This window comes from Phoenix dactylifera, chromosome 3, assembly GCF_051530095.1.
Source record: "Phoenix dactylifera cultivar Ajwa chromosome 3, Ajwa_hap1_PhDact_Kaust_v1.1, whole genome shotgun sequence".
Lineage (NCBI taxonomy): Eukaryota > Viridiplantae > Streptophyta > Magnoliopsida > Arecales > Arecaceae > Phoenix > Phoenix dactylifera.
Window position 1 is genome coordinate 32,523,005 of NC_143192.1, and position 11,076 is coordinate 32,534,080.

General features: G+C 46.7%; 1 protein-coding gene across 2 annotated transcripts in view; it reads left to right on the forward strand.

Annotated features, from left to right (window-relative positions):
- LOC148714319 (receptor-like protein EIX2) overlaps positions 1–9,960 on the forward strand; it is a 69,146-nt gene extending 59,186 nt beyond the window's left edge. Inside the window, exon 2 of one of the 2 annotated variants that reach the window (XM_089929550.1) lies at positions 6,843–9,960. In XM_089929550.1, the coding sequence (XP_089785676.1) occupies positions 6,843–9,599 (2,757 nt within the window). In that variant the 3' untranslated portion in view covers positions 9,600–9,960. Of the gene's footprint in view, positions 1–6,349 lie in introns of those variants that run through there. The other variant, XM_088718009.1, reaches the window with a different exon arrangement.
- The last annotated feature ends 1,116 nt before the right edge of the window (positions 9,961–11,076 follow it).

Genomic DNA, 11,076 nt, shown 5'->3' on the forward strand with positions numbered 1-11,076 from the left:
TCCGGAAAATGCGTCCATGAATGCCAGCAGCTCGTGACCTGAGGTGGAGTCCACGAGCTGGTCGATGCTGGGAAGTGGGAAGCTGTCTTTCGGGCAGGCTTTATTGAGGTCGGTGTAGTCCACGCACATACGCCACTTTCCGCTGGCTTTCTTGACGAGGACCACGTTGGCGAGCCACTCCGGGTAGGATATCTCCCGGATGAAGCCAGCTTCAAGGAGCTTGCCGACCTCCTCGGCTGCTGCTCGCTGCCGTTCAGGGGCGGAGCCTCGCTTCTTTTGTCGCACGGGCTTGCAGGTCGGCTTCACTTGGAGCCGATGGACCATGATTTCCGGATCTATCCCCGGCATGTCTGCAGGCGACCATGCGAAGACATCCATGTTGTCTCGTAGGAAGTTGACGAGGCGGCCCCTCTCGTGCTCGTCGAGGCCAGAGCCGACCTGCACGGTTAGCTCGGGAAAGTTCTCTCGTAAGGGAACTTGAATTAACAACTCACCAGGCTCTACCCGCTCTTTCTGAGGGTTGACCCGTGCCTCCATGACCTTAGTTGAGGTCTGGTCAGTTGCCGAGGCAGGCATCTCGGCTGGTCGCTTTGCCTCGTGGGTCGCCAGGTAGCATCGCCTTGCCACCATTTGGTCTCCTCGAACTTCGCCGACTCCCTGGCTGGTGGGGAATCGCATGAGCAGGTGGTGGGTCGAGACTACTGCTCGGAGGGCGTTGAGCCCTGGCCTTCCGAGGATGGCATTGTAGACTGAGGGCAGGCGTATCACGAGGAAGCTCATCCCACGGTACTTTCACGGGGGGCGAGTCCGACTGTGACCAGGAGATTGATCTCGCCTTCTACTGGGACTGAATCCCCAGTAAATCCAACTAACGGAGCATTCATCCTCCGTAGCTGTTCTTTTGTCATCCCCATTTTACAATATGCACCAAAATACAAAACATTCGCCGAGCTTCCATTATCAACCAAGATGCGCTTTACATCAAATTTATTTATGATCATGGAGATGACCACGGCATCATCATGGAGAGTTTTGACTCCCTCTAGGTCGTCATCTGAGAAGGAGATGGCTTCTGAGGTGCGCGGGCGCTTTGAGGAGGTTTCTTCCTCCGAAGCTTCTCCAGCCGAGGGCCCGCCTCGGATGGTGTTGATGACGCCGGCGATGGGCCTGTTGGCATTTGAACCTTCAGGCTGTGAGGCTTCTTCGGCTGGCTTCTTCTCTTCACGCCGGCCTTGCACGAACCGATCGAGCACCCCTCGGCGGATGAGTGCCTCGATCTCGTTCCGGAGCTGGTAACAATCCTCGGTATCATGGCCGTGATCCCGGTGGAAACGGCAATACTTCCGGGGATCACGTCGGATTCTGGTATCTTGTTTTGGAGGTGGGAGCCGGATGCGATCCCGACCCTCAATCTCCATGAGGATTTCAGCCCGAGGAGCATTGAGGAGAGTGTACTTTTCATACCTCCCTTCGGGTGCACGAGCCTGCAGCGGGAACCTCGGGCGGAGTGGTGACCTCTGCTGTGGCGGTCCCCTCAACCGGGGTGGACTCTTCGGGCGGGGCGGATTCTTAGCTCGTCGTGGAGACGGGCTTCTGGGCTGGCCGCGCTCCTCGCGGCGTCTCTTCTTGGGGTTCTGCTCGGTCCCGCCCCGCCTAACAGCCACGGCTTCCTCAGCCTTGGCGTACTTCCGCGCCCGAGCGAACATTTCGGTGAGGTCCGCGGGAAAATTCTTCTCGATCGAGAAGAGGAACCTGTAGGACCGGGCTCCAGTCTTCAGCGCCGACATGGCGATTGACTGGTCAAGCTCCCGGACCTCCCATGTTGCGGCGGTGAACCGGTCCAAATACTCCTTAAAAGGATTCTCCCTCCTTTTGTTTAATATCAAGGAGGGAGTCGGATGTCCGCCGCTGGGGCTGGCTGGCGGCAAAATTGCCAGCAAATTGTCTGCCGAGCTGCTCAAAGGAGGAGACAGTACTCGGCTTCAGCCCGGTAAACCACAGCCGGGCCGGCCCTCGGAGTGTCGCCGGAAAAGCTTTGCACATCATGGCCTCCGAGGCTCCTTGTAGGGCCATTAAGACCCGATAGCTTTTCAGGTGGTCATGGGGATCAGCCTTGCCGTTGTAAGGCTCCACCTGGGGCATCTTGAACCGTAGGGGAACCGGTTCATCTTCAATCTCCGGGGAGAAGGGTGACTTCGTAGTGAACTCGAAGTCGCCATCACGTCCTGATTTTCTTCCGTGGAGTGCCTGGATTTGGCGCTCCAGCTTCTCGACCTTTTTGTCGAGTTCGTCATTCTGGAGGATTGCTGCAGCGGTTCGTTCGAACGCAGGTTGCCCTGGAACCGACTCAGCTTCTGAAGGCTGTGGCCAGCCTCCGTGGCCTCTAACTGGGTGCTCTCTCCAGAGGGAGGCCTGGACTTGAGAGTTCTGACCTCGAAGGAGAAGTCCGCTTGTAGGAGGCTCCGGTTGAACTGGAGCCGGAGGCGGCGGCGCCGTTGGGATGCCCCTGGGTTGCAGGCTTTGGACAGCGGTGGCCAAGGCCTGCACCTGTTGCACCAGGGCATCAAACTGCTCCGGCCGAACTTGAGGTGCTGACTCGGCCGGAGGTGGTGAGTTTCGGACAGAGTGTTCTGGGCTAGGTGGAGGACGTCGAGAGGCGTTGGAAGCCCCTTTACTTCTTAGTTTCATGGCGGCGACTCGGGCCCTTCCTCTAGCGCCAACTGTTGCTGGAAATTGGACCCGGGGGCCGCCGCGAAGCCGGGGAAGGAGGAGCTCCGCTGCTGTAGGGGCGGACGGCGGTGCGCTGGCCGGCTGCGTCCTCCACCGTGGAGCGGGGGTGAGCGAAGGGGAGTGCGTCCTGTTCTGTCCTGCAAAAAAGCCGGTGGCCGGGCTCCCCGGCGCCGACCCTCCGATGCTTAAGTCAGAGGGGGCAAGTATGTGGAGAGAGCAAGGGAGGGAGAGTATGTGGAGACGATGAACTGAATATTTGGATAAGATAAAGAGGATATATTTCCTCAATTGTGTCTGTGCCGTTTACTTCTTATCCGGTCCCCCTCTCTTTTCCCCCCAGGTTTCCTTTTATAGAAGGATTTTATGTTGCCTGGGAGGTGACAGGGGAGTTTGTCTTCTTTTGTAATAATTGGGCACGATTTGGCCCATTAATGGCGTAGTGGAGAATGAGGCCGAATCAGACCAGAACCAGGGAGTTGTCACGGTCGATCGGACCCGTTGGAGTGGTTAAACCATCGGCCGTAGTGGGCCTGGGGTTCATAGATGGTAAGTGCATTTATTACCGAGTGAACCGGCGGTCAGGGAGAGCCATACGCTTTGATGGTTCAGTGATCCGGAGATCGTCTTGAGCCGTGTTCATTAAATGACCGAGTGCATCGGAGACTTGAGGGGGTCTCATGCATTAATGGCGGGCCGTGCCAGAATACCTGCGGAGATCTTGTGCCTTGATGGCTCGAAGATGGTGGCAGGCGGCAAGTTGTAGTGGAGTCGCGTATATAGCCGTCAGACCTTTCGAAAAGGCTAGGCGGGGATGAGTATTGGTTAAGGCATCGGCTCGGCAGGGGTGCCGAGCCGAGCTGGTCGCCCAGAAGGGCGCCCTGTGGCGGGGTCGCTTCTAGTACTTCTGGTCGGCGCCCTTTGGGCGAGCACCTTCTAGCCGAGCGCCTCTATCTGGCGCTTTTTGTCTCTGGTCAGCGCTTTTTAGTCGAGCGCTTCTCTGGTCGGCGTCCTCTGGTCGGCTCTTTCTAGCCGAGCATCCCTACTTGATTATTTTGGTTGGCGCCTCTTCTTGGCGCTCTCTCTGGTCGGCGCCCTTTGGTCGAGCGCCTTCCTGGTCGGCGCTCTTCGGCCGAGCCTCTTTCCGGTCGGCGCTCTTTGGCCGAGCGCCTCCGTGGCGGTATGACTTGGAATTTTTCCCCCAACACTGGTCGGCGCCCTTTGGTCGAGCGCCTTCCTGGTCGGCGCTCTTCGGCCGAGCGCCTTTCCGGTCGGCGCTCTTTGGCCGAGCGCCTCCGTGGCGGTATGACTTGGGGTTTTTCCCCCAACATGAACAATTATAAAATTTAAGAAAGGGATGTTCCACAATTCGTGCTCAATGCTTTGATGGGGAAAGATGAGGCAACAAAGTTGCATGTTTTATTTAATTACCTTCACCTATGGGTAACATGAGCTTCCCTTAATGTAAAACTACACAATTTGCATTTTCCACATTTCACATAGTTTCATGATTTATGCCCTATCCAGCCTCTGAGATGGGCAAGGGTGTACATCTGTCTCAGCAGTGAACTGAACAATTAAGTGAAGAATCATTGTTCTACTTTCCAGCGCTTTGGATGTCTTAGTGAGTCATAAAGCAAAACCAAAACCAAGTATTAATAATTATTGATCCAGTGAGACCACTCTGTGCTGTGTTCCTTCTAGATCCTTTTACAAAAGTAGAAACTGGGTTCCTTTTAGATCCATGAATTGAACTGCTGTGAGATGGAGTAGATGCATCTCGTTAGATTTATCGGAAGCAGATTCCATTGCCGTGCATGACCCGCCAATAAATTGACCTCTGAATTCTATCTGGGAAAGCTAGCGGAAGCTTCCCAACAAGATCAAGCCACCAATGAAGTCAAAAAGTCCGTAGGATATTTATGAATACTTCTTTCCACACCATACATGACTTCTGATTGCTTGTCTAGCGGTCCAAACTTTGACAAGTCGTCACAAAGTTTGTGGGATATTTATGAAGGCTTCTTTCCCCACCATACATGACTTCTGATTGCTTGTCTAGCGGTCCAAAACTCGGCAAGTCGTCGAAAAGTTTGGGGGATATCTATAAAGACTTCTTTCCACACCACACGACTTTGAGACTTTGAGTGCTTGTCTAGCGGTCCAAAATTTAGCAAGTCGTACCAAAACCAGACTATGAAGTCATGGAAGTGTTAGCCTAGATGCACAAATATAATTAAATATTTCTAATATTTAAAAACAATAAATAAGAAGAATAAACTAGCAAATAACTAACTTGACAATATAATAATAAAATGAAGAAAGAGAGAGAAGATGGCCTGTGGATCGAAGCACGCTGATGCGCTGTCCCAGGAAAGTTTATGCCCCCATGCACGGGTCTGCTGGCACAGATCTCCTAGAGATACGACGAAACAATACAGAACCACGTCTTCCCCGTCAGTGCGCCTCCAGGGAAGAAAGAAGAGCACGTTCACGCTTGCAGATAGCTCAAAAGAAACTTAGAAAAATTATGAGAAGAAAAATTTTCTTTATTTCTTTTCTCCCCAATGATCCCTAGAGCCTTTTTTTATCTAGACTCTTGGAATAGGGAGAAGAGAAAATTTTGATTGTACTTTGAAATGATCCCTAGAGCCCTTTATATAGGCTCAGGCACGTCAAAAGAAGAAGATTCCCCTCCCGCAGATTGATGACGTGTCTTCTTGTGCTCCTTTGATTCTTCGGCTTATTGCATCTTGGCCGTTCATGCTTCCTTCCTTCTTCGAGGGGCCTTTCCATGTTTGCTCCTGCGCTGGATACATGACACTTGTCATGGTTTGCTTTCATTAGAAATTCTTCCATGTTTGCTTTCTTGCTTGTGCACGGATGCTTGCCACTTGGCCGTTAACCAATTTTGGTTTTCAAATTTTAAATTATTTGATTTAATTCAACAGGAAGGGCTGGAGTAGATGTCGTGCTTCCGCATCTAATGGGAGGAACCGTGTCGGTTTGGTGCAAGGCTGTGTAGGTGGCAAAGACGGAGGTCATATCGGTGTGATAATGCAATGTTGCATTTGAATGAGAAATGGGGGAGAGGGAAAAAAGAGAGAGAGAGAGAGAACAAGTAGAAGCAGATTTTATTTAGACTTCTTTATTATATTTGGTATGAAAATTAAAATATAAAAAGAAATTTTAGAGCTATTTGGCAGGGTAAACTTTAGAGCTACAGCTCATTATATGATAATAGTTGAGTAGTTTAATTTACATCGGGGATATGAACCTGACCAATGGATCAAATTTTGGAATCTAAGTATGGTATATATTGAAAAGTTGCTGTTGGGAACTGGCATCCTCAAATCAACATAATAAATTTTGAGGCTTTTTAAAAAAAATTAATTTTGAACTTATTAAATGGCTCTTTGAAACTTGTTGTTGTAACTGCAGAAGAGCAATTAAATGACTCTTTGAAACTAAATTCAAGAAGACCAACACGAGCATTTGGGAGCATTCTTGTCCACAAAACTTCGGTCCTGCCAACTACTTCCCTACGACATAGCGAACATTCTTGTCCACAAATACATTTCTAAAGCAGGAACTCATCCCCTAGTAGTTGCATTGACTTGATAGCTCAGCTTCATTCGTAACCATTGGTGAACCATTCTTCGATGACCGAGTTTTTCATTCCACTGTTAGGCGAGTCACCATTTACATGACCAAGGATCACTTAGAGAATCCCATTCCCGTCTCCCTCTGAACTCAGTTGTCTCAACCAGCTTTCATCCCTTTGCTCCTTCGCATAGGGAGATCTCATGGCTTCAACCAATACTTCCATTCCTCTTGTTTATGCCATCTGGATCGCGTTCCTTGTTTTCTTTGGATCCGTGCAACTATGCCTCTGTTTCAGTGGAAATAGTTCCGGGTCAGAAGGCTGCATAGCGAGGGAAAGGAAGGCTCTTCTTAGCATACGAAAGGGCATCTATGACGCCCACAGATGGCTCTCTTGGAATGAAAATGACTGCTGCAGATGGAGAGGAGTTCGATGCGACACCATCACCGGACATGTCGTAAAGCTTGACCTCCACCACCCATATGATGTTGAATATCTTGATAAAAGTGAGGTAAGTCCTTCACTACTTCACTTGAGACATTTGAATCATTTGGATTTGAGCATGAACAATTTTGGTGGTGCCCCGATCCCTGACTTCATTGGATCTCTTGCCAACTTGGAGTATCTAAACCAGTCTAATGCTGGGTTTGGTGGAACAATCCCTCACCAACTCGGGAACCTCTCAAACTTGCTCTATCTTGATCTCAGTTCAAAGTTTCAGTACTCGTCAGATGTTGACAATCTTGGCTGGTTACCTTCGATCCGTTTCCTGCAGCATCTTGACATGAGTAGTGTCGACCTCTCAAAAGCATTCAACTGGATTCATGTGATCAATATGCTCCCTTCTCTTTCTGTCTTGCGTCTGTCTTATACTACTCTTCCTAGCCTTCCCTCTACACTACCCCATGTTAATTTCACTTCTCTTACCTTTCTTGATCTCTCTGAGAACCACCTTTCATCAAGCATACCCGGTTGGCTGTTTAATCTTAGCAGCCTTGAACTTCTTGATCTTGGTTACAATAATTTTCATGGCAATATACCACTTGCCATCGGGAATCTTAAGAAGCTTCAAGTCTTAGATTTCTCAGCGAACAACTTCATTGGAGACATCCCAGAAACGGTATGGAGTCTCAAGAGCTTGCGGTTAATATATTTCACTAACAACAATATCAGTGGGGGTATGCCAGAAACTGTGGGAAATCTCAAAAGCTTGGTGTCCTTGGACCTCGCAGTAAACAATATCAGCGGGGGTATACCAAAAACTGTGGGGAATCTCAAAAGCTTGGTGTCCTTGGACCTCAGTATAAACACAATCAGTGGGCATATTCCAGAAACTGTGGGGAACCTCTGTAACTTGAGCAAGCTTATTGCTTTTGATAACAATATAGGTGGAGATATTGCAGGATTCATGGAAGGTTTCTCAAGATGCAGCACCAACAGATTACGGTATGTTAATTTGCAACAGAACAAACTTAGCGGTCCTTTGCCCAATCAGATCGGAGCACTCCAAAGTTTGGACTTTCTTCATCTTGGTTTTAATTTATTGGACGGTTCAATTCCTGCATCATTGGGAAAGTTATCTGCCCTATTTTATCTGAATCTTGCAGCAAATTCCTTGGCAGGTGCACTGACTGAAGCCCACTTTGCCAACCTCACACTCTTATCATATTTGGATCTGTCTTATAACTCATTGACAGTAAACGTGAGTCAAGATTGGGTTCTTCCATTTAAAGCACGCAACATCATCATGGCATCGTGTCCACTGGGGCCCAAATTCCCTCCATGGCTTCGGAACCAGACTGATTTGACTTTATTGGACCTATCTAGTGCAGGAATATCAGAAAATTTCCCTGATTGGTTTTCGGACTTGTATACGCAAATGTCCCATCTTAATGTTTCTCATAATCATATGAAAGGAAAGCTACCTAGCTTTGAACCTCTACCCCCCACCGAGATTCCAAGAATAATGGATCTATCCAACAATTTATTCACTGGACCTATTCCGCCAACCTTGGGTGGTGGTGTCGACCATCTTGGCATTCTGCTTCTTGCACATAACAGGTTCAATGGCGGCATTCCATCAGTATTTTGTGAGGCAAATAATCTACAAGTTCTCAATCTTGCTGATAATGATTTATCAGGAGTCGTCCCTAATTGTTGGAACAATTCATCACCTTTGGGAGTCATTGATTTCTCTGATAACAAATTGTCAGGAGGCATTCCTAACTCAGTGGGATCTCTCAGTCTACTCATATCACTGCATTTGAGAAACAACAACTTCTCTGGTAAAATTCCTTTATCCTTGCAACAGTGCAAACAGCTAACTACTATTGACCTTGGCAATAATAGGTTCTCAGATCGCATACCTGAATGGATTGGAGAGAGCCTCTTATCATTAAGGGTTCTCCGTCTGCGATCAAATATGTTGGATGGTAATATTCCTAAGCAACTGTCACTCCTTGCTTCTCTTCAAGTGTTGGATCTTGCTGACAACAAGCTTTCTGGAACTTTGCCATCATCATTTGGTAATTTCACAGCCATGATTATGATAACAAATGGGGGCAAACCTATTCTTTCTGATGATATGGCCTCCTATTACACTGAGAATATCCAGATAACCACGAAAAATTTGGAACTCACATTCACTAGTGAGCTCTCACTTGTGACAAGCTTAGACCTCTCAGACAACAATATTTCTGGAGAGATTCCTGAGGAGTTTACAAACCTTCATGGGCTTCATTCCTTGAACTTATCAGGGAATCATTTGATAGGAAGGATTTCGAGCAATATTGGTGCCATGGGGCAGTTGGAGTCACTTGATCTGTCGATGAATAACCTATCAAGTACAATTCCTACAAGCATTGCAGATTTGAATTTTTTGGAGCGCCTGAACTTGTCCTACAACAATCTGTCAGGAAGGATTCCATCTGGCAACCAACTCCGAACCTTTAATGATCCATCCATCTACATTGGCAATCAGTATCTTTGTGGACAGCCACTGCCAAAAAAATGCCCCGGCGATGAACCTGCAGAAGGTCCAACAGAAGAAAAACAGGATGAGAATAGTTCAGAAATGATATGGCTTTATGTTGGCTTAAGTCCGGGATTTGTGGTTGGCTTTTGGGGATTTCTTGGCGTAGTGATGCTCAAAAAGAGCACAAGGTATGCTTATATCCGATTCATTGACAAGATATGTGATTGGATTTATATGGCTGTAACAATAAATTCTGCTAGGCCAAAGTCCAAGAGAAACCGAGGACGTAGGTAAGCAGTTGCAAAGTTCTAATGCTTCCCCATGTATGGTTTAGGTTGACTTGATGTTTCTACGTGCATCATGCATGAAAGATTGGTAGAAATATGGACTATTAGAATAAATAGAAATGCTTGGAAACCATTTAAATGGTTTAGCTATTAAGGACTTAAAGCTGTAATTGAGTGAATTGCTTAAGCAAAATACTCCTAGAAGCCTCTCTACATTTGCCGTATGCTGAAACTTTTCTTTTGATGCTTTTATCAATGTAAGTGACAGGTGTAGCATCCTCACTGTTTTGCTTAGAAAAAATATTTGGATGCTTTATTCTTATCATCATTTTCAAATACTTTATGGGCAATGATACAGAATTGAAAAATATAAATGTACATATTTTTGCATATATAAGGCAAAGGAATGCTACATAAATAAAGAGGCCAATATGCATTTTAGTGCATATCCTTTTATTATTATTATTATTTTCTTTTAAATTTTTAGGCAAAAGGCACAAAGCCCTCAAGTACATTTTTCCCAACTCACTCCCACGGCATCAACCATTACGAATTGATTAATCTTTCTTGGTAGATCTTGACTTCCAAAAAGTATGCCTAACACTACATTGGGCTCTTAACACACACACACACACACACACACAGCAATGCTAGTATCTACAGACGCACACAACATTGTTAGAATTGTATCACTTATTGTTCCAATTTTAGAATCCGATCCGTTTAGTTTAGGTTTGGATCAAAGGATCAAAAAAGTATGAGTTGAGAAAGATGTTGTGATATGTGTCTTAGATTTGTGTTGTGTTTATTGTTTAAGTTGAGGAGAGAAGTGGAAAGGAAGGAAAGGGATGATGTTGAGCTTGAAGAGGGGTTTGAAAATATGATTATTGATAGAGAAAGCCTTGGATCAAGCAAATCTATTAGAATTATTACAAGAGGATTGGCTTTAACTCTTACAGGCATATATAAGAGACTATACCCAGGCTTCTATCTGGAAGTATATAGGCAATTACCTAGATCCATTTTGGATGGTCTTGCTTCTAATCTCTCATTGATCTCCTCAATTTCACACACCCACAGCCCAGCCGCAACATGCCAAGATGTAAGTTAAAATCTTTATGTGGCTTGCTTTAAAGCTGAATACAAAAGAAATTCTATCAAGAAAATGTTGGAGCCAAGGATCCAATTGTATCCCCTTGGGGATCCATTATTTTCAACCGCGCCCTTGAGTCAAGGACTGCACCATTTTTGTCGAGGATGTAAAGAAAATACTTGAAAGAAGTTGACCAAGGACCTTTTATTACACTCCTCCCATTTAAACATTGATATCCTCACCAAATTAAAGGTTCAAATTCAATCAAATCCAATTACAAATGCCATGATTAGCATGTGGTTACTCCACCTAAGCTGTGGTATGTCCTAGTCTACATAGATCATGAGGCAAATATGCTCTGATACCATTTCTAACAATGCAGAAGCTTACC